The 23938-nt window shown below is 35.8% G+C and overlaps 7 protein-coding genes across 7 annotated transcripts; 5 read left to right on the top strand and 2 right to left on the bottom strand.

The window, feature by feature from the left end:
• Positions 1–3169: 3169 nt before the first annotated feature.
• On the top strand, positions 3170–4736 carry L201_003261 (uncharacterized protein; the record flags this gene model as incomplete). The annotated part of the gene is made up of 2 exons (XM_066219017.1): positions 3170–3934; positions 4023–4736. 2 exons carry the CDS (start codon positions 3170–3172, stop codon positions 4734–4736), a joined length of 1479 nt encoding a protein of 492 aa, XP_066075114.1.
• A 1081-nt stretch (positions 4737–5817) lies between these two features.
• On the top strand, positions 5818–8651 carry L201_003260 (uncharacterized protein; the record flags this gene model as incomplete). The annotated part of the gene is made up of 8 exons (XM_066219016.1): positions 5818–6723; positions 6849–7010; positions 7099–7498; positions 7572–7656; positions 7723–7765; positions 7854–8057; positions 8137–8340; positions 8436–8651. The coding sequence occupies 8 exons, from the start codon at positions 5818–5820 to the stop codon at positions 8649–8651; spliced, it is 2220 nt and encodes a 739-aa protein (XP_066075113.1).
• Positions 8652–10103: 1452 nt separating this feature from the next.
• Positions 10104–11953, top strand: L201_003259 (uncharacterized protein; the record flags this gene model as incomplete). Its single annotated transcript, XM_066219015.1, has 9 exons — positions 10104–10214; positions 10324–10466; positions 10559–10586; positions 10696–10836; positions 10927–11000; positions 11058–11206; positions 11308–11398; positions 11464–11528; positions 11601–11953. The coding sequence occupies 9 exons, from the start codon at positions 10104–10106 to the stop codon at positions 11951–11953; spliced, it is 1155 nt and encodes a 384-aa protein (XP_066075112.1).
• A 523-nt stretch (positions 11954–12476) lies between these two features.
• L201_003258 (uncharacterized protein) lies at positions 12477–14141 on the top strand (the record flags this gene model as incomplete). The annotated part of the gene is made up of 6 exons (XM_066219014.1): positions 12477–12621; positions 12708–12860; positions 12958–13256; positions 13379–13683; positions 13830–13959; positions 14082–14141. 6 exons carry the CDS (start codon positions 12477–12479, stop codon positions 14139–14141), a joined length of 1092 nt encoding a protein of 363 aa, XP_066075111.1.
• A 641-nt stretch (positions 14142–14782) lies between these two features.
• On the top strand, positions 14783–17340 carry L201_003257 (branched-chain amino acid aminotransferase; the record flags this gene model as incomplete). The annotated part of the gene is made up of 13 exons (XM_066219013.1): positions 14783–14974; positions 15156–15303; positions 15410–15464; positions 15570–15654; positions 15749–15772; positions 15842–15938; positions 16012–16091; positions 16171–16277; positions 16362–16455; positions 16528–16573; positions 16659–16719; positions 16857–17033; positions 17190–17340. 13 exons carry the CDS (start codon positions 14783–14785, stop codon positions 17338–17340), a joined length of 1317 nt encoding a protein of 438 aa, XP_066075110.1.
• A 488-nt stretch (positions 17341–17828) lies between these two features.
• L201_003256 (uncharacterized protein) lies at positions 17829–20852 on the bottom strand (the record flags this gene model as incomplete). Its single annotated transcript, XM_066219012.1, has 10 exons — positions 17829–18296; positions 18370–18435; positions 18488–18586; positions 18652–18729; positions 18794–19162; positions 19219–19758; positions 19850–19942; positions 20005–20049; positions 20113–20555; positions 20606–20852. The coding sequence occupies 10 exons, from the start codon at positions 20850–20852 to the stop codon at positions 17829–17831; spliced, it is 2448 nt and encodes an 815-aa protein (XP_066075109.1).
• Positions 20853–21722: 870 nt separating this feature from the next.
• Positions 21723–23754, bottom strand: L201_003255 (uncharacterized protein; the record flags this gene model as incomplete). The annotated part of the gene is made up of 8 exons (XM_066219011.1): positions 21723–21901; positions 21996–22309; positions 22415–22456; positions 22535–22641; positions 22736–23023; positions 23113–23188; positions 23252–23606; positions 23676–23754. The coding sequence occupies 8 exons, from the start codon at positions 23752–23754 to the stop codon at positions 21723–21725; spliced, it is 1440 nt and encodes a 479-aa protein (XP_066075108.1).
• Between the last annotated feature and the right edge of the window lie 184 nt (positions 23755–23938).

Genomic DNA, 23938 nt, shown 5'->3' with positions numbered 1-23938 from the left:
GCCATTTTCAGAACGAAATGCTCTAGATGGGTATCTTCTAAAGGCATTTAGCTGAACATCTACTACATACATTACATATCTGGAAAAAAGAAAAACCATCTTTATCCTCCTCTTTTCTCTACCTCTTACAGCACATGTCAATAAAGAATCTTAGCGATACCCGGAACCAAGACAATCACATAATCAAGTATAATACCAATATTTCTTTTACAACATCTTTCTGTATTTCATCTTTATCCTTTTACTTGACATGTTTTACTCTTTTTCCTCTTAATATATTTTTACCATATCAGTCCACAAAACAAATCAAGCCAATGTGATGAATTGAAATGAAATGAAATTTCCTAGACACTTCAGTGATCACCAGGTTGGTAGTAATGGCTTTCCCAGCATTTTCCATAATTTCCATGAGTCTTCATGTATGAACACTAACAACGAATAAAAAGGTCATTTTTAGACAAGTACATATATCCCAGATATCGCATACGTTGTGTATCGTGAGAGAGGAAACATTTCAGTGTAAAGATTGGCCTCCATCCTTCTGGTTCTAATGAAATATCGAGATTGCCCATTAAGCAAAAAAAAAAACAGTAACTCATTTCATCTCGCAATGTGGATACTTCAAAAACAGTATGGTAGGGTTTGTCACCAGTAACGGATTTCTATTTTCAGATACAATTGGCTTATTCTGCTACCGCTACCACTACCGCAAAAGCCTGTAAAGCCATTATGATTGTAATTGTTGGAAAGCAGCCATTGCTTTAAGTGGCTTCGAAAACGTGATAATTATCTTACTGGTATCCATTCTGGTCCAGCGCCCTATCGTTTCTTTGCTTCACATTTCCTGTTCCTTGAAAGTGTATCACAATATGTTGTAAAGACAGGAGGGGTATCAGAAAAGATCCCACTTCATGATTTCTCTAACTTTATTGGCTTCTTTCCAACGATAATACAGTGATATATGTACTAACTTAGCTGTGAATTGTTTGATTCCAATAAAAAGTCCATAAAAAGGTCTCTTCTGCTATATGTAGGCGGGTGATATTCCAGACCGACTTCTGTACAACTGTATGTACCTCTCCTCTTACTAATCGACTGGTTTTGTAAATCCTTCAATGACACAAGCCACATTCGTCAATAACATTCCTGTTTCTTTCCCTTTTTCTCTTCCGTTTTACAGTATACCTCCGTGCAGTGTTTTGAGGTGTACGTTTACGTGATGTACCTTTTTATCGATCTACAGCAGGTGATCTAAATATCGGTATTTGAACGAAAAAGTAAAAAATTGATTCCGGAAAAAAAGGAAATACTACTTCTACTGTATGCGTGTATATTTGTTATTTATTAATTTTGAGGTTATACCGGGTTTTGAAAAGAGAAATATGTATCATGAAGCTGATTTAGGTCTTATACTACTTTACAGAAGCTGGTGAACAGATAGGTATGTAACGTGATGTTATAGGGTTTTAACATGTTATGGCGATCCTACTCGATCGCTATACGTGAACATTTTGGTCAAATACGATAATGTGATTACGGTTTTGTCAGCGAAAAAGCACGTAAATTTTTAAGGTATAGAAAAAGGTCAAATCACGCGAACAAGGTGTTGTTCTGGACTTGTACGGTATGTAGCCCTCTATGTACTCACATCTTATGGGTATACCTCAATAGATACCGCTTTGTAAATGATGCAAGCGGCTAGACTAGAATGAAGTGATCGACGTTTATAATGAAGATCTGTCAGCTTTGTGTGATCAGTTATGAAGAGTCCTTTGAGAATCACTTGAAGTAGCTCAAATCTTTTGTATTTCTTCTATTCACTTTATCTTTTAGGTTAATCTATTTTTATATCTGTTCGAAACATTCTCATTTTATCATCCACAGTAGACTATATTGCTACTAGGTTGTGTCGTTTTCGCCTTCATTCACTCACCCCACTTGCTGGAAATATCTTGTCAACAAGCAAAACCAATATTTGCTTAACTATTCAACTCCTCATAACACCATACGCGTACGCATCATCTTATCCAAGAAACTTGGTAAAAACGAATTATCCCGCATTAATCGACATACCACTCGTTCAGCTTTCAGAAACGTTGATTCACAAATAGCTCTTCACTAGTATCTTTTCACTTGATAGTAAATCACAAATCACTGCAGTACATTTATCCCAGTCACTTCAAACTCAAATTGTATCAATCAATAAAACCAACAAGCTTTCACTGCAACTACCTTCACTGTATTTCACTCTCAAAAAGCCTAGGTCTAATTTTAATTTCGACGATCATCATAGTTCAGGGATATAGACAAGGAACCATCATTACATCAATAACAAAACCCTTAATCATCCGAAGTACGACTACATACACTCGCACTTGACGACGACAACATAAACCCCCCATTCACATATATCCACTCTTCAAACAATCATACCATATATCATACACACATCTCTCTCTCACAACGACAACAAAAGAAGAAAGGGAAGATTTTTGTCAAATAGCATAGCATAGCAGAACATCAGCATAGCCTCACCATAAAAGAAACACGGTAAACTCGGGGTCAAAAAACATACATTAACAACAAAAACGCATATTTATCCGACTACGTCTTTGTAGAGGTGACATCATAAAACCATTGGTTGGCGCTTTCATTGTTTTATTACGGTATAACACCTTTAGTTTGGCTTGAAGTGATCAACACCCAACAAAAAACGCCACCTTTTTTCTCCCAAGTTCCAGTTTCAGTCATTGTAAACCACGCATCACACATACTGCTGCCAGCAAAACATCCAACTTTGCCTTTGTTCGTTGATGAAAGGCGCCGCAGGTTCAATCAAACAATAAGACCACAATTCCGAACAATCAATTATAGCTGTATGCTCAAGCAACAAAAATAGAGGCTTTCATTTACACCTCATAAATAATCTACAGTCGCAACGATACACTGTCAATTTTATACGCATTGACGTAGGCACCAAACGCTAGGATTGATATATATATAACCGAAGACAGACCCATATTACTGAGCAAACATACTGCGTCATAGGCATCATTGGACAAACGGCTCACTAAAGAAGTCAAGGAAGAATTCGTATAAGAGATAGGAAAAGGTTATTTGGTTCTGCTCCACCAAGGATTTTCAACCTCAATAACAATCCATATCCACAATGTCGTCTTCATCACCAATATTAGCAGAAGAGATGAAGGAAAACATAGCAATGTCAGCATATCGTGCAGCTGTATCTCAACATATTTATTCATTATTACAAGCACATAAACAAGCTTCCTCTTCTTCCGACGTCAGTGAATCTCCTAATCCAGATGCATCATCATCATCAACAAGATCAAGATCACGATCACCTTCACCAGGTAAATTATCAAGTAGAAGATCAACTTTAAAAGCGAGTAAAGGAGAATCATTATTGGATCCAAATTTAAAAGTTGAAGTTTTAGTTAATAATGAAATTAAACCTGATCAATTGAAAGTTAAAAATGTTGAAAAATTTGATAACGATAATGGATTCCAGTTATCATCAAGTTCATCAAGGAGAAGAAGAATAACTGGGAAAGATAAAGATATAGACACAGATAATATATCATCTAGAGCGACTTTAACAAATACAACTATAAATGGTTCACAAGCTGAATCTGGAAGTAATTTATCTGTTGAAGAAAGTGGTTTTTTGAGAGGTAGATCAAGAGTCAACGCTAGACAAAATAAGAATAAAAATGTTAATTCAAATAACTATCAGATGGAAAATAATCAAGATGATGGTATAAATGAAAGATATAGATTACAAAGATCAGAGAATTATGAATTTAAAAGGAAATTGAAATTTGCAAAAAATCGTAATGAACTAGAAAATAAGATTAATACTTGGTGGAATGACATTTTAGATGCTTTACCCGAAGGTTCTTCCAATTTAGCAAATGTAAGCTCACTTTTCTTCCAGATATGGCGTTCTATTCGTTGATATTATAACAAAGACTAATGATTCTCATTTTCATTGTTTGATGTAGCTTCCTGCTGAATTTGATGAAATCATCTCATCTCCATCAATGTCGCCTATAAATATGACTCGCTCAAACACATCTACAACAACCACTTCAAGTAATAGTCAATCATCATCATCATTACCATCGTTATCAACAGGTTCAGATAATCAAACAGATACACCATCAGCAGTATCAGAATTACCACCTTTAATAGTTTACGATAGTTTCCCTACTAAAAACGATCAACTTAACAGTTACTTATCAGCGACAATCCCAAAAGATATCTTACCTTCACCAAGTCTTGGTCTAGGTATATTTACATTTAATATCGCAGAGCAGAAATCATCAATAGATCAACAACAACAACAAAATCAATATTTAACAAGTTCATTAACATTTTCAACTAAAGCATGTAAAGCGACATTGAAAGGTGCCAACACCAAATCATTCACTACAAAAGCAACTCAAACATCATCAAGTACCACTAATATTTCAAAAGGGAATAACAACATTGATAAGGATTCGAAAAATGAAAGTTTATGGTTATTTGATGCATTAGGTAATTCAGATCAATGGGAAGTTCCACCAGAATTAATCAACCAAACATCACACTCCAAATCCAGATCAAGAAAATCCGCTGATAATGAATCAAGATCAAAATCACCAATGAAAGTTATAGTTACAGGTGAAATGCCTACCCCGAAACCTATTGCATCCGGTCAATGTTTATGGGGATAAACTGTTTAGTAGTGATTACAGTCTAGTCTAATATATCAATCTCCATTTGAATGGTTTTCTGACCTTATCTTATCACATAATCATACCATATTATCCGCAATATTGTTCCTAAACATCATCATTGTCACTTATGTTCATATTCATTTCCTGCATCATACATTACAATAGCATAGCATCGCATAATATATCTTTGGAATCATATTTTTCTATATCAAATGTAGTTTATTGTATAAATCTTTGTACCGCCTTCTGTATACGATATGTCATAATCATTGCATTTATTCCAGCTCAACTCCACCCGAGTCCTGTGTATGATCTGTTATGATTGCATCATAGCTCTTGGTCAGGGTTATTTTAACCGGTACATATTATGCACAAGACAAGAAATCGTCACAAGTTACAAATATGTCCAGCTCAATATGTTGCAATCATTGTTTGCATACATATTCGGGCAGCTCGCCTTGCAGTTGACCTGGATGTCCAACAGCTGCAACGCATATATATAGTTTTGAAGTGAAAGTAGGTAATACTTCTCCTTCTTGTAACACATGATTCTGCATGAATGGTTCTGACCTCTCTTCACCTTTGTTCTGTAAGTATCCGGTAACAAGGGATGATATAGGGAGTGAAGAAGATGGGAATGTTACCCTTAATTCGCTATAAAAAGGTAGAACCCCACTTTATCTACGGTCTACGATGAATTTGTCCTTAGCTTGTCTTCGGGCCGAACCCTTTGTGAATATGGGGTAACTCTCTTCTTCTTCTTCATCATCGTCCATCCAATTATTATCACGTGAATTAATCATACCTCGAACAGACCATTTGCATCTATCTCATCGTTATTTGTGATCTGTTATCCTTGATAATATTTGCTTTATCCTCTCAAACACATCAACGACTCGCAGATCTGTGTACTACATCGATTCGTACTTGAAGTGGTAATCTGTTCTTACACTTACACTCGACAATTACTCAACACACGACTCTTTCGAACCTCCCTTTCGGTAATTATCTATCGTACTATCTCTCTATCCTAGAATCGTAATCAGCAATCAGTAACCAGTAATACAAGTCATTCATCATGGAGTTGTACATCCCACCACCTACTACATTCTTTAGAATGATACCACCTAAACCTGTCGTACCTGCAGTACCGTTAGTTCCTATCCCAGAATTACCTACCAAATTAAATGCACCTGAAGGAACATATCATTTAAATCCAATCGAAGGATTTTCAAATATTGGTAATCCATCACATCCTACAGCAGCAGAATTAGCTAAACAACAACAACAAACTTCAACTTTTTTAGCTGGTGCAAGTGGTTTTATGGTTGCTGGTCCAGGTATGTTACCTCAAGGTGGTGGTGGTTTAGGTCCAAATGGTATTATGTATGGTATGAATGGATTACCTGCATCAACAGCCATGTCATATAATTCAACTATAGTAAATGGTCAATCACAACCACCAAATCCAGTTAAAATGTCTTTTGTAAATGTTTGGTTCCCACCTAAATCAATTAATGATCAAAGATCTTTTGGTGGTTTATTAGGTAAAAATCAAAATCAGCAAGGTAATTTAGGTACTGACGCTTTATCACCACCAAAGGAAGATAATTATAATAATTATGAAGAATCAATAAATTCAAATGAAGATGATGCTTCTTCACCACCGGCATCAGAATTCAGTAGTATACCATTAGAATTACCACAAATTAATACGAATATCAATAATAATTATAGTAATAATGCAGGAAAAAGAATAACATTTACAAGAAATAATCAATCTACAACAAATGTTATACCAAGACCAAAAAATAATTTAAGATCTTCTTCATCAACTTTCGTAACTCGAGCACAAATTCAAGAAAATCTATTAAAGAACCTTTCGGAAAAGGGTAAAGGGAAAGATAAAGGTGAATGGGCAAGATTTGGTTTTTGGAATTTAGGTAGAACTTTTGCTTGGGGTGAAGAAAATCCTAAAACCAAAGTGAGTTGGAAAAATGATTCTACATCAAAAAACAATATATCTACCCACACTCCCCCCCAAATTGACTTATTATTGCATTGATCTTACACTAATCGGTCTCACCTTTGATACCTTTCTACCTGCAGGAACCTCTCACTAGAATAACATTCTCACAAATCCCTTCTTGTCATGCCGTCAATCTACATACATTAGGTCCAGATAGAGTAGATGTTATTATAGGATTTCAATCTGGTGATTTAATTTGGGTAGATTTCCCTTCTGGTAAATATTCAAGATTGAATAAAGGAGTAAGTTCTTTTCGTTTTATACATAAGAGGGTTTCTATATGATTTATCTAATTCGAGGAGCTGACTTAATCTGATATAAATACAATAGGGTCTTTTAAACAATACTGCTGTACTAGGTGTACATTTCGATCCTAAACAACCACATCATTTAATGGCACATTTTGCAGATTCAACTATACTTAAATTTCATTTATTTGCTGATGATCCACCTACATCAATTATGGCTTTTGTTTTACCTTGGCAAAGATATTTTGATTCTTTGAAGGAATCTATCGAACCTGAAAATAATAATAATAATGCCAATAATACTAATACTATTCAAAGCGAAGAAAATGAAGAAGAAGGTTTAATTAAATGGAAAAATGAAGATTGGAATTTATTAGGTACATCAGCTTTAAATTCAAAAAAGAAAGAAGATAAAGATTTCGGTCAATGGGCAGGTAAAAATCCTATAGCTGCTTATAAAATTGAAAAAGTTAAAATATCAGGTGAGTTGGATCCACAACCAATCCTTTCTTATTGGATAATTGTACTAATGAATAATATGGTATATTCATTTAGCAATGTCATATTCACCTGATGGTAGATTCTTGGCTGTAGCTGCTGAAGATGGTAATTTGAGAATGATCGATGTAGCTGAAGAACAGTAAGTGGAAAATATCATCATCACCAACGTTGCTATACAAATATCTAACATCGCTTCACTCTGCAGATTAACAGACACGTTTGCTGGATATTTCGGTTCTTTGAATTGTGTAAGTTTGCTATACTGTATGAATCGCACAAACCCGATGACAGTCTGCGAAGGCGATCACTGATAGTTGACAATTCTATGATCGACAGGTCGCATGGTCACCCGATTCTAGATTTGTAGCTGTAGGAGGACAAGATGATTTGATAACGATCTACTCAGCAAGGGAATCACGTATTGTAGCTAGATGTCAAGGTCATTCAGCTTTCGTCACTTCAATATCCTTTGATCAATCAAGAGGAGAAGCTAGAGCTTATAGATTTGCCAGTGTGGGAGAAGATGCTAAATTGATTCTTGTAAGTGGAAAATTCTTGGAAAAACTATAAATCCGCAAAATGCGATTTTCAACTGATGGAATTTCTTTGGGTATTATAGTGGGACTTTTCCGCTGCAGCTTTACATAGACCAAGACATCATCATCCAACTACATCACATCATAGATTAGGTGCTGGACCAAGTAGTGTATCATTAAATGCTGGACATTCACATTCAAAATCACATCTACCAACAAACGTAAAATCAAGTATATTCCATCCTGCTCCGCCTAGAAGTGAAGTTGCTGAATTACAACCTGTAATGGTGAGTGATCTTTCTCACGTTCTTCTTCGACTGAATTTCAGTCAATCGTCAATCCTTGATTAATCGACGAATAACTAACAATGTTGAATCAATAGGCAAGAGTCGTAGAAGGTAACTTGTTGACTGGTGTACATATGATACAGAGCTCAATTGTCACTGTATCAAGATCTGCTCAAGTAAAATTCTGGACAAGACCACCAAGAAATCAAAACCATTTACATAATAATCAAAAATCACGTACAAACACAACAACGAATAAAAACGCTGGTATGAATAATAGGAGAGAAAGAGAAATAAGTGCTACTGCATAAAGAATGTATATATATCGGTGTTGGAAGGAAGGGGACAGTGGAAGATCTTTTTCATAGAACACAGTGAAGGCAGCCCGTTCACAAGTTGTATCATCGAGTTTGTTATACAGTATTTCTTGTAATTTTGCTTTTTCGGCATTTAAACCGCTTTTGCTTATCGGATGTAAATTGTGTTTTTACCTGATTTTTCAATGTTTCATGGCTACATATGGCTCCACAATTAAATATCATCAAAATGAATAGTAGAGGATGAGATAGCACCACTAAAGTCATAGTCATTGTAGTACCACAAGCAGCGACACAGACAATTCCTACATGCCCACAAAAAGCCACAATACTGTAGTGGTGAGCACAGACCCCCGGCCGTTGGAAGAAACTGCGTAGACAAATTACTCAACACTCGAGTAAGATAAGTCATTATTTTATATTTTATAAGCACGCTCCAACTGTGCTAAGATGATCAAAAGGTACAACAAGGTTAATCTTATCATCTCTCATTCAATCTATACCTTTCTCCGGTTTTAGCGGGACGCATCATCTTTTTGTGATTATATATATACATATATACATATATCTAACCAACACATACATAAACACACAAACAACCTTTTGAGTCTGTGTACATATATTACTTTACAGTAGATCAGATTCTCTAGAGTACTGTACCGTACGTACTGAACGAGTCATACTCTTTCTATATATATATATAACACATGAAATGGTTTCAATCCGACAACAGAATTCCCCAACACACTTTAAACGCCAGTTGACTTCTTACTTCTTTCTGATCAGTCGAGATGCACACAAAATGGTTACACACACAAATTCTTCAATCATGGGACAGACAATCAACCATTTTGGGGCTCATCAATCTAATGAGGTATATACCTTGCCAGAGTGATCATCCCCTCGACAAATATGGAGAATACGACTAATGGTACGAGTACTGTACTTCCACCAAAGGAGAAAGGAGAAAGGCATTCATTCAAATCGAAGGACAGTCGCCCATGTATCCTTTCAATCCCATCTCATCTTGAAGGATAATCTAATAGAGTATCATGCAAGACAAGACGCAATTCTCGCTCGCCGAGACTCATCAATGTTTTCTTATCTTTAAATGGAGTTGATACTGAAGTATTCACACGTTCTTTGGTCCGAAATGGGACGTGGAAATGGAATGATAAAATGGTATAAAAGTAACGATACTTCGAAAAACAGAATACTTACTCCCAACATTTCATTTGACCTTATTGTGCATACTGTACACTGTATAAAGTATTGTATATAATTGCTGCCAAGTCATTCCCCAACTCGTATCCCACTCTTTTGACTTTCGACTTCCCTATCGTTGTTATTCAATCTAGCTCAATAATCATATCATTTACCGGTTAGAATATAATTAGCAAATCAAAACAAATCGCCCTTTTCACATAAAACAACTTTTACTCAGGCATGTCGAATTCAACTGTAATTCCACCTGGTGCGAGTATACCAGGTATAGAAGGATTAGATGTTAATACTTTAATGTGGTCACAGCTAGGACTAGGCGTTAAACATACTACTGTAAGTTTACTTGGTTCTAACAATGAAATACCTAAAAGTAAACAAACTATATCTGACCTATAAAAACCAATAATCGCTAATGTTGGTTTTTTATACTTTATTTGTATAGTTATATGCAGTAGTAGGAACAATCTTACAATCAATGATAGTTGCATCAATTCTATCAAATTCAATTTATTACTATGAACATTTCACACAAATTGACCCTGTTTGGGTATTATGTTTAATTGGTTCTGGTACAGCTACCTCTGTGTATGTGCTTTTGCCTTTGCTACTTTGTTAAATTCAAAGTTCAGATAATATCAGTAGCTGACATGCCTCCTTTTGAACACTCACTCATATAGTGGTCTGTTGATATTGACTTGTGTACAGGTGAGTGCAAAATATTTAGGTATTGAAAAAACTCTATCAACATTCAGCTGATTGTGACACTTGCAATCTACAACTCGATCCCAATTTTTTTTTCCTATATCTGACATAGGCATACAAATTAATCTACGAGAACGAACATAATATAGCAACAACCCTCAGATTCCTCATTTTAAGTGATAATTCGCATTTACTTATTGCAGCTTTCATCAATACTTTCGGCGCAAGTTATTATGCCTTCAGAGCGTGGAGGGTAAGTTTCATTCGCTTTCGACCCTTTTAAGACACAGAAACAATCTCGTTCCGAATCTCTTGCTGACATTTCTGTTTTCGAAAAATATAGATGTCAGGTAAAAAATGGTTTATCATACCACCTACAGCTATTGGTATAGTCGCCTCATTTATAGCAGCTCTGATGTAAGCGAATCGACACTAAAGAGTCATATTGCAATTGATCCATATGAATTTCCACAGCGCAATCATAAAAAGTATCAGAACTCCGAAATTTACTGTAGAGAGTGTACTTCATATGCCTAATCCTAATCCCATGAACGAGACTGGTGTATGGTTTAAGGTTTGGGCTGCTATTTCTTGTATTGTTGACGGTGGTATCTGTTTATATAGTGAGTAGAAATTTACAGCATTCTTTGCGAGTGACTCGTATGCTTCTGTTAATTCATTATGTGTATAAAAGATGCTAACCGTTGTTCGCTTTGACTTGTAGTTACATATACATTGGTGACATCGAAAACTAGAATATTCCATAATCAAGATAGATTATTCAGAAGATTGGTTTCGCTTGTTTACGAGACTATGTAAGTGATCATCGAGCTACTTATCGGAAAGTTAACTAATCTATCTTTTTTTAAATTGAAACCAGGCTACCTCCTGTAGTATGTTTTGTCGTTATAGAAATATTGATGTGGAAATCGGGATCTTCAGTTAGTAAGTACACTATTCCAAGTTAGCATCCGCTCAACCTGATAAATCTAATATGTTGTTCTACATCTATTATAGCCAGTGTTATCAGAACATTTTCAACTATATTACCTGTATTATATTATCATTCAGTTTTATCAACTTTAATTGGTAGACAAATGATTAAAAATATAGTTAATGATAATTTAATTGAAAATGGTATCAATCAATTTTCCTCTGGTTCAAATTCAGGTTCTGGTTCGGAATCACATCCATCATATACATATTCAAATAATGGATCTAATAATGGTTTGGCAGGTGGAGCAAAAGTTTTCGTTAGTAAACCGATACACACTCCAAATAAAGATAAACATAAAAAGAGGGAATCTAACATTGAGAAGGAATTGGAATTGGAATTAGGTATTATATCTTCTCCTTATACTAAAATTTGATTAGGATGATCCGATCAAATTGCGAAATATAGTATATCAAGTATTTAGGTTGTTGTTATATCTATATCAATCATTTATCACAGTAGATACGACTTGGAGACTATCATTCTGTTGTTTCGTCAATATTTGTACGGTAGGTATAAACTTGCCAATGTACTGTATTGCATATCATAAGAATACAAAAGCATGATAGATCCAAACTTACTTATACAACTTTATTTACACTCCGTCCGGGATGAATGTCCGATTATCCCGGCACTATTTAAGTAACGGTCAACTCCGGCAGCGCTTCTAAGGCATTTATATCTCATCAAAGATAAGGTGGGCGGGCAATATTGCTTCCTCCCTTCCTACTGAAGGGTTTCTATGGCCCACTTGATAAGGGTGTGGAAAGCCATGCAATAGATCAGACAGACAACATTGTTCTTGTCAATTCACTTATCCTTGTCACCTCATCTTACCGAAATCCTTCAGCTCTGAATTGTAAAAATCTAACAAGCAAGAAAAAAATCCATTAATCGCCATGTCCTCATCAAACACTATACCTGAAAAGATGCAAGGCGTCATATTCAAAAAACCATATCAAGTTAAAGTTGAAACTGTACCTACACCAAAAATTCAAGATGATGATGATATTATATTAAAAGTACATCTTGCTGGATTATGCGGTAAGTGAAAAAGCATAAACTTTTTTGCCTACTTTATCATGTCTTCATACTGTTCATCATTGATTCATGTCATGTAATTTTATCAGGATCCGATTTGCATCTATATAGAGGTCATGAAGATGCAGGTAAAGATTATATAATGGGACATGAAGTTGTAGGAACAATAGTTGAAAAAGGTAAAGGGGTTAAAAAGTTTAATGTTGGTGATATAGTTGCTGTACCATTTACAGTATCATGCGGTGAGTTGATTAAGAATCAAGTATACATATACTTAGATATGGAATCAAATCAAGAATGAAGAAAAAGATTACTAATTATTTTACTTTGTTGCATTAGGTGAATGTTGGTATTGTAAATCATCAAATACAGCACGATGTCACAAATCTCAATTATTCGGTACACCAAATTTACAAGGATGTCAAGCTGAATACGTTAGAATACCATTAACTGATGGATGTGTATTTAAGAAACCTGATGGATTAGCAGATGAATTAATGTTATTAATGGCAGATATTTTACCTACTGGTTATTCTGCTGCATCAAATGCTAGATCTTTATTAGATTCTGGATTAACTAATGAACAAAAGCTAGAAAATGGTAAAAATGGAATTTGTTTAGTTATTGGTTGTGGACCTGTGAGTTCTTTTCTTCTTTATCATGATCACTATTATCATCACAATCATCGTTACTATCTGCTAACTCAAGGATATAATGGATCTTTGTAATTGCTACCTAAATCGTTGACACGCTATTATAGGTCGGTTTATGTGCGATTTCATCAGCTTTAACATTATTTTCAAAAGTTTATGCAACAGACTTGAATGAATCAAGATTAGAGTTAGCTAAGAAACACGGTGCGATTCCATTAACTTCTCAAGAATTAAAATCTAAAATCTTTCAAGTAACTGAAAATAGAGGTGCAGATGTTGTATTAGAGGTTGTTGGACATCCAGGTGCATTATTAAATGCTTTAGATTTAGTTAGACCATATGGTGTAGTTAGTTCTGTCGGTGTACATTCACAAGAAATTAAATTGAATGGAGGTTTATTGTATGATAAAAAGTGAGTCACTACACTTTTCTATTTTTGGAATGAAGATAGGGATAAGTGAAGACGAAGAGGGAATTCATGATAAAGACGTGGTTCTCAAATATAATGCTCAATTCGAAACGAAAAACTGATCATTTATTGGTTTTGACTCGTTATAGCGTTAAACTTCAATTCGGTAGATGTTCAGTTCGGACATTCTATCAACCAGCTTTAGATGTTTTAGTAGCAAATCAAGAATTGTTCAGTAGTTTTATTGAGAATAAAGTCGGTTTCAGTCAAGCTGAAGAAGTGAGTTTTATTTTTTTATGCAGTTTGAAAGATATCCTTATTCCCCTCCAATCAAATATATCCAATGGATCGGGAACAAAAATAACTGATAAAAATCATACACTTTCTTTTGACTTTGATAGTACTACCAATTATTCGAAAAGAACAAAGTTGCAAAAACAGTCTTCGTACCTGGACAATAGTAACTACTCAACAGACGAGTAGATGGTATATTTCATAGCATAACATAGTAGAATAGAAGAGGGAATGACTCGTGGCTGTAAAGGAAGTAGGATATTAAAAGAGTTTACAGGGGCGAATATCAGTTGTAGGGCATAGTTTGTAGTTGTTGTTGTTGTTGGTGTTGTTGTTCGTAGAGATTAAGAAAATGCATAGGAATGAGTATGAGCAATCGAGTCGATTCTTCGTCTATCTACTTCTACATCTTCCTTGTATCTGACTCGCGATTTCTCAAAGTAGATCTGTCTGTATCTTATCTTATGTTATCTATCATCCATGTCCTTGTTTATCCATGGAGATTAAGTTGACTCTAACGGCCGAGAACCCCTCTTTGAGCCCACTACTACTAGAGTGAACCCAATTTCAAGTCTTGACTCTGGACCCGGACCGTTTACACCGTACGAGCGAGCTTGAATGGTCGGTATATGCCGACATAACGCTATCAACATGATTTGACTCGTTTGACTTGTAAGAGGACAGGATATCTTGGGAATATCATTGCTGTAAGTTCCAACATATATATACCAATCTTGTTCATCGTTATATTCACGCAGTCATAGAAAAGCCATCCTGCTGCAAAACTAATCAACATTTACATTCCAACATGTCAAGATTATCTACACCATTACGTTCATTAACTCGTTTGACTACACGTCAACTATCCAAAACAACAACATTCAACGTCACTTCAAAACCTTTATTGTCAATACAATCAAGAGGATATAAGAATAATGCTCAACCTCAACCTATGAGAGATGTTATGACTGGTGAAATCATTCAATTACCTGATCTTGATGTGAGTTTTATCGTCATTTCACTCACTGTGTTGATTTACTACCGTTCAAATACGAGAGAAACAAGAAAAAATAAAAGAGATCGTTCATTCAGATAATGTCTTTTAATGATATATTGATACATTCACTGATTCTTGGGGTATTTGTTATTAATTTTCAAATATTCAATTGATCCCCTTATAGGCATCATCAGTTAAAATAACAAAAACTACAACACCTAAAAAACCTTTAGCGCCATCAAAATTAGTTTTCGGTAAAACTTTTACAGATCATATGTTAACTATTAATTGGAATTCTGCGAATGGTTGGGCTAATCCTGAAATTAAACCATGTAAGTTCAACAAGAACCACATAGATACTGGAGTGATCTTATCGTATTTGGTTTTGGTTTTCGGACATTCATAAGCTAATTGAGCTAATATTGCTACCCATTATAGATGCTCCATTGGAACTTGATCCTTCATCTACTGTATTCCATTATGCTTTCACGTTGTGAGTTGATTCGAATCGACAATGTGTAATGATATGCTATATTCATTCATTTGCTGTCTCCTATCCGTGATTATGTGACTGATATTAGCTTTTGACTAAATATAGATTTGAAGGTATGAAAGCATACAGACAAGAAGATGGTACCGTTAGATTATTTAGACCAGATATGAATATGGCAAGAATGAACAGAGTTAGTCATATTTCCAACCCCTCTACTTCTGTTTATCCGTTTAAAACCCAACCTCGATAGAGCTGATTTGTATTTTACTAATAATTCATTTTAGAGTGCTTCAAGAATCGCTCTTCCTGTAAGTCAGCTTCTTCCTATTTTTGACTTATGATAAAAGGAAGAAGCTGAAACGTAACTATTATGACAGAACTTCGACGGCGAAGAATTAACTGAATTGATAAAAAAACTCGTTGTATTGGATTCTGAATGGATTCCTAAAGAGAAAGGTTATTCACTTTATATCCGTAAGTTTTAGCATTCACTCAGACACCAAGCTATCAAAGTATAGTAAAGCTGATAAATGGAATTCTTTTGCAGGACCTACTTTGATCGGTACTCAAACTGCTTTAGGTGTTGGACCAAGTTCAGATGCTATGTTATTTGTCATTTGTTCACCTGTATGTTATGGCCTGAGGGTTTCATCTATCTATATTGAATCTGATGGCTAAAATATACGATTGTATTAAAAACTTACAGGTCGGGCCATATTACGCATCAGGATTCAAACCTGTTCAATTATTGGCTACTACCAAATTCGTTAGAGCCGCTCCAGGTGGTACAGGTGGTTATAAATTAGGTGCAAAGTGAGTTATTACATCTTGACATTTCTACTGGATCCAGATTTATCGGAAGCTGACTCATTCCGCTTTTATTTTACGAATTATCAGTTACGCTCCTGGTGTCGTACCTCAAGCTGAAGCTGCTAAAGAAGGATATAGTCAGAATTTATGGTTATTAGGTGACGAACACGCTTTAACCGAAGTGAGTAGAGTATACTTTGTTTTTCAGTTATATCGAATTCAGCTAATCCCTATTGTTCGATCATGTGACTAGGTTGGTACTATGAACCTGTTTGTCGCTTTCAAACAACCAGATGGAAGTGAGTACTTTTGTTTTAGAAATACCCTACTTTCCAACGACCTTAGACATAAAACATTTACTAATCACGAGCCTATGATCTGTAGCTGTTGAACTTGTTACACCCCCACTGGACGACGTTGTATTACCAGGAGTAACGAGAGATTCGTAAGTTCTTGGTTTGTTTTTAATCTTTTTTTGATGTATCAAGATTCTGTGGATCTTTTGATCCTTTTTAATCCTTTTTGGAAATGTTTCTCTTTTTTTTTGGCTAATATAGAATGGAAATTCTTTTTCACCAATAGCGCATTACAATTAGCTAGAGATCATGCTAAAGGAGATAAAATCCCAGGATTACCTGAAAAATTAATTGTATCAGAAAGAAAATTAATCATGAAAGATTTAGTTGAAGCTGAAAAGAATGGTACTTTGGTTGAAGTTTTCGGTACAGGTACTGCTGCTATTGTTTCTGCTGTAGACAAGTAAGTGTCATTTTATCATCAAATTTCCTTCAGTAAAACTTGATTTAATATACTCTGTGCTATCCCACCCACGTTCTTCTCCTTCATCATTTCCCCCCTTATATCTCATCTTCAATTGACAATCAACATAAACTAATGTTGCCTCTAAATCTATAGGATCGGTTATGAAGGTAGAGATATTCAAATTCCAACAGGTTCAGAAGGTTTAGGTTCAATTGCAAAAGGTTTATTAGATAGAATCATCGGTATCCAAACTGGTGAAATTGAACATCCTTGGTCTGTTATCGCTAATCCAAAATCCACATAAAAGATGAATTCGAAATACTTTACAAGCACAAGACAAGATGTATTTACTGGGATTGGAAGTAAATATCTGCATTCTTGCCGGTTTTACAATTAGGTAAAAGTAAAATTATTACAGAGAATCTGAGAATCAATTTATGGGACGACCAATATGAGAGTTGTAGTCACACAGTGAATCGAAAATGCATAAGGATATACAATTTACTTATTGGGACGAATCGTGTACAGAACTGATTGCGATGGTAATATAATACTGAAAATATAACTAGCGATCTACAGATATGAAATGGGAATGAAAATGAGGAAAGCAGCTGATTAAGTTTGAAATACGATAGACGTTAAAAGGTAGCATTTAAGGATATATAAAGGAAGCAGCTGATGGGGATAGTGAGAAATTGACAGAGATTGAGGTGAGGTGATGATTGGTAATATCTTGAGTATCTTGATGTTCTCAGAAATCGCTACGGTTTACCCTTGAATAGCATTGGACCCTTATTTAGGACTGTCTATGTACTTCTTTCCTTCTTTGATTATACTCTCCCTAAAATGTCTCTTGAGTTTAGTAGTTGAAATTCCACTTTCTCCTTCAACAGATTCCCAATCCATTTTTTCATAATTTTTAGTAACTATATCCCAAATCTTCAATCTAAAGGATTTATCTACAGACGATTTACCTTTTTTCAACGGTTGTTCACTAAAATGTTTAACAAGTTCATTACCTAATGTTTCTCTCCAATGTCTAGATAATTTAGCAGATTTCATTGAGGGAGTTTCAATGTTGCCAAAAGAAAGTGTCTTGAGGTATTCCGGTGCGAGTAATGCTGAAATCATGAAACCTCTTATTTCTGCTGAAATCTTTTGGGAAGGCGTAGAAGTTTTGGAAGTTTTAGATGACTTAGGTGAAGGGCAGGGGGTATCGAGTAGTTCTGCTCCCTTTCTTTTGGGCGGAGTCATGGGTGTCTATTGCCGCATCATTCATTGGTTGACTTCAGCTTTCTGATACAGTACAAAAATCTGCAATGAGCTGACTTACAGGGTAAGGACCTTGAGCTAATGTTTTGTTCTCATCGGTATTCGCTTTTGGGGAAACAAGGAATGGCTATGCATGTTGTGATTTAGAGTTGGTCATGAATACGACATGCTGAACTCACCTGATCCTCTACAATAGAATCCGAATCATTCTTTCCGTCAACATCGGTCTTCTCGTCCTTATCGGAGGAACGTTTATCGAGTTTTTCGCTTGTACGGGCCTAATCGTGTAGAACGCGATCGTATCTGATGAACTGAATCATGAAGCGAATGTCGACGAACTCACTGCATCACCCTCTTTCCCTTTAGGTGATTCAACTTCATCTTCGTCCTCCTCCTCTTCAGGTCTTTCGCATCTGGGAGTCTGATAGACAAGCAAGGTCAGCATCGTACACTCATATAGACTGGAGTGAGCCAACCTTGTTTACCTCTCTTTGACCCTTGCTATCGACGACCATGTCTTGATCATCTTCTTCATTGGAAGTTTGGTCATCGTCGGTTGCTTTAAATTCTTCTGCGTTATCAAGATCTCCTTGCTTCTTGTTAGCGAGCGAAGCTTGCAATTCGCGTTTTTTCGCCTCACTAGGTTTTGATTTATCTTGGGTAGCCTTCTTACCTTTACTGTCTTGACCCTCTTCCTCTTCCTCATCTTCAGCATCAGCGTCGACTGCAGCTTCCCTTTTTCGTTCTTCAATTCTTGGGGAGTTAGAATTAGATTTGACCCGAGGAACAGCAGAAGATACTTCGTCCATATCGTCCGATTCTTCCGTTGCTTTTGCTGATACGATAACTTCATGCTGTAACATGAAGGGTATCAGTTCGTTCACGTTTGAAGACAGAGTTACCAACTGACCTGTATTTCAGAATCCACTTCCGCATCTTCATCCTCTTTCTCCTCTTCTTCGACAGATTCATCGTCTTTCGGCGCTTTACCCTTCTTTCCTGCAGTTTTCGCAGTGTCCTTCTTAGCGGGTTTTGACTTTGGGGTAGGTTGAGGTTTTTCTCCTTTCTTCTTGTCTTTGCCTTTCTCAGTTTTGTTAACAGCAGTATTTGGAGTTGATCTCACTATTGAAGGAGCATTAAATGAAGAAGAAGAAGAAGTAGGAGCTGTACTTGAATCTTTTTTCGCAAGTGGAGTGAATCCACTTTTCTTCTTGGTGTTTGTAGCGGTTTGTGAGCCGATTGGTCGGACTCCAGAGGTTGACGAAGAGCTCGAAGCAGGTGCTAAGTTGATTTTATTTCTGGGAGGAACTCCGAGCGGTTTCTTCATTTGAGTAGAAGTAGTCGAAGATTGTGATTTTGCGGGTTTCAATAAGGGCTCTTTGGTTTTCTTGACAGAAGAAGCTTTAGATGGCATTTTCGATGAGGTGGATTTTTCAGTCTCCGTGTCGTCCTTTTCGGAATCTGTACCCATGTCTTCTTGGTCGTGAATGATTTTATAGGTCAGCTGAACCAATCTTATGACCACTCAGATCTCAGCTTACTTTCTCATTTTCTTCCGGACGAGGTCCGCCATCTTCGTCGGACTCTTCGAGAGATTTGACTTTTTTGGCTGGAGCCAAAGTTCTTCGGTTTGTCTGTGGTCCATGTTTATAGACAGTTATCTGACACCTCATGGCAAGATACAGAAAAAACCTACCTTGCCTTTCGGGATCTGCTTCTTATCATCTGTTTTTACCGTTTTCTGTCAAGTTCAAGTCAGCTATCTCTTGATAATCATCAATTGGCAGCTGAAAAGTCAGCCTACTTTGTTATCCCCCGCTTTCTCTCCTTGATCAGATTCTGAATCATCTTCTCCTTCTCCTTGTTCACTTGCTTCCTTCTCATCATCTTGGTCTTCTTCCTTATCTTCTTTGACTGCATCTTCCTTTTCCTCCACTTCAGTTTCAGACTCAACGATCTTCTTAGAATTATTTTTCTTACTCGGCATAGGTTTCAGTTCAATTTTCTTTATTTCTTTCTTGGGTTCTCTAGTTTTAGTTGTTTTACCTTTCTTAGCTGCTGAAGCCGAAGAAGAGGAAGAGGAAGAAGGTTTTGATCTTGTTGTGCTTTTAGTAGCACTTTTATCGGCTTTCGCTCGGTTCAATTTACTTGAAGATGATTTACTTGATTTAGATTTTTGAATTGATGCGATATGGTACATCAACAAGAAGGAAGAAAAGGAAAACATAACATCAGCTTGTCTCCTAACTATCATTCGATTTATTATCACCAGCAGAAAAGGTATGATTAGCTCACACTTTTACTCTTTCTATCCTCTTCCTCTTCCTCTTCATCATTTTCTCTCTCATCATCATCCTGCTCCTCGTCCGCTTCTTTTTTACCTTTATCACCACCACCGCCACCATATTCGTCTTGACTATCATCACTTTCATCGTAAGCCAATTCTTCATCCTTCATTTCATCATCTGATCCATATTTTTGATCAGATGATATGTAACTACCATATACTTGTGCTGGTTTACGTTCTCTAGTTGGTCTAGTCATCGTACTATGGTAAAAATAAATCCATCGAATCAGAAATGAGTAGGAGAAGGAAGAAGGGAAACGAGGAAAAGAAAATATCACATCAGCTTCATTTCACCTTATTCAGATCGAATCTAAGGGCGGTAGATTTGATTGGAGTATGATTGATAATATAATTTGTGAAGATACTGAAGAGACAAGACTTACAATATATGAGCAATGTAGGTTGTAACGGATATTCATTCAGCTAAAGAAGAGGAACAGAGAAAGAGAAGAAAACAGAAGAGAAGACTAAAGATCAGTCTGCAGTTGATGTGTTGGCCATACATAATTTCTGGGATACGAAAGCTTAGACACGATCTGCACTTAGATGATTCAGGTTGACATCAACCATCATAACCTTTTATTTTGAATTATAGCAGATGATTTACGCCCGTAACCGTGCGCACAGACCATCAAGATACTTTGATCATAAAATGTGATTCCTTTCGTTGGTTTATCATGTGTAGTCTCAAAGTCCAAAATGTTGTTTCGAGCTATCAACTAGTCAGCAAAAGTATATTTATATGAACCACCTTTTATCTGATCTGACAGTAGATGGAATAGACTAGTCAGTGTTTTCTTAGGTTGTTGGCACGGATAGCAAGTATCGATAACATTGTCACAAATTGTCAGACACAGTTCAGCGATTGGCGTCAGAGGAATACAATACTGTGATATTAGTAAAAGCAATTGTTAGATCTGTTACATACCATTGGAGATTGTTTACAACATTTAGCCTATTTTACAGATTTGATTTATCCTTTCTCTAAAAGTGCTTGAGTACCACATGTACTGTAAAAAATTAATCTAACTTCAATGCTTGATATCCAATACTGATCCCAATAATGTTCACAATACTCTTCTACCTTGTGTCCACATACCTTTTCTATTCCTATCATCACCATTACACCACCAGACCTCAATATAATCTTCCCAACTATGTTCATCTAATTGATTTTCTATCGGTGGAAGACTGAAAAGATCTAAAGGACCTGTTCCTGTTGATGTGTCTTTACTTGCCAATTCAACTAAACCACCAATTTACAATTCAGTTTCACTTTTCATGCGGTTGCAGATCAAGAGACCCTTAAAATAACAAAGTAAAAAAAGGATTGTACTCACTCAACTGAGCATCGAATTCCGTACCAATATCAAAAAAACCACCTAAACCCATTCCTTTTTTACCACCTCTAGTAGCCAAATATAAACTTTCAATCCAATTTACCGATAAAGATGATCCTAATCCCTTTGAACCTGATAAATCATGATGTTCCTTTTGCATTGATTGGGAGAAACTACATTTCATAGATTCACATCTTGTTCCTTCTCTCATACGTGATATTATAACAGCTTGTCTCATTTGGGTCTGTATGGAAGGTGAATAACCTCCCGCTATATCTGTACCTAGCCCTACTGAAAGGGAATTGTCAATCGCTCTATAAGAAGTGGAAGAGTGTCAGCTTTGAAGTGACCTGTTCTGGTGGAGATGAAAATGCAATCTCTCTGAGCGATGAAAGGGAATGAGGCGCAGTCCTACTTACTCTCGTAATGGGAATTGCCTTTCAGACAAATAGGCATTAGATCTGAGAGATATCACAAACAATTTTAGCTGATATTAACCATGTTTTTCGACAGTATTTTACAGTTACACCTTCACTTACAAAGGGCAATGAGCTATCGTAACCTGTTTTTCTTTGATTAACGGTATCATTTCATCTTCTAAATAAGTCACATGGGCTTGAAGTGTTTTAGGACCTAAAAAGCCTGACTGAAGTATGATAAAGAAAGATAAGCATTATATATATGTGTAACTTTCCCTTTCAGACAATCTATTATCAATTACTTATGATATTTGAACTCACTTCATCCCAATACTCGTGATCTTTCTTCCCAGTTTTCTTCCAGACCATATCAATTTGATCTCTACCTTCACACATATGAGATTGAATTCTTATATTTCTCTTATCACTTAATTTTTTCAATTCTATCAATAATTTTTCTGAGCAAACCGGTACGAATCTTGGTGTTATTATAGGTTGAATTAATCTTTCATGTGACTCAAAGGTTGATAAATATTCTTCCAGAGAGTCTAGGAATTGAGTCAAGGTTGATATTGATGTTGATACTGATGATTCTCCATAAGTTGATGACTATATTCGAATGAAATATAATTTTGTAGCTGTCAATCAAAGCAAGTCTGAAAGAGAAGACCAAGGGGTATATATTATAAGACACTTACAGGCGATTGATCCATAGATACTTTCCCTACAAATCCTCTTAAACCAGCTTCTTGCATCTTTCTAGCTAAAATCAGGCTTCATTTGAAAGAACATTAGTTCACGATCCAGTAAATATCAAATATCGTCGGAATGACTTACTTGGCTTCTACACCAATAGTTCCAAAGGCAGAAATACAACCAGTTCCATTCCTCAATAACCTATCTACCAATTTCTCATAAACTTTTTCTGCCAATTCAGGATTAGAATCAATAGTAGATTCAGATTTATAGGCATATTTAGATAACCATTCTAATAGAGGTAAATTCAATCCTGTACCATTGAATAAATACTGTGCTGAATGTATATGTAAATCTATAAATGATGGTAAGAAAAATGAATGATTTCCTATTTCCATAGGTAGGTTACTCGTATCTGTAGAATTAAGTAGTAGTAGTTGAGATGATTCTGAGTTTAGGGAATCTATGTGCGTTATATATCCTTCTTTCGATACCTCTAATCACAGTGACACATCGATTATCGGTTAAAGTGGTACTGTATACACATATTTAACCTTCGACTCACCCATCAAATGATTAACTCTGATCCTCAATTCACCCACAAAAGGCGTATCTACAAAAGTACCTATATATAATTGGCTCATTTTGTTATTGTGAATTACCTATAATTGATAGCTGATGTTGGTGATCGATGAAGATGATCTGATATGATATACGAACAAAGCTGATATCGAGCTGGTTGATACATGATGCAAGAAACGTTCAAAGCGTTCATAGAGTGCATTTCCCTTTATCAAAGCGATCAATTATAGATAAGAACGTGAATAT

This window comes from Kwoniella dendrophila, chromosome 4, assembly GCF_036810415.1.
Source record: "Kwoniella dendrophila CBS 6074 chromosome 4, complete sequence".
Classification (NCBI taxonomy): Eukaryota; Fungi; Basidiomycota; class Tremellomycetes; order Tremellales; family Cryptococcaceae; genus Kwoniella; species Kwoniella dendrophila.
This window is presented reverse-complemented; position numbering and strand designations above follow the sequence as displayed.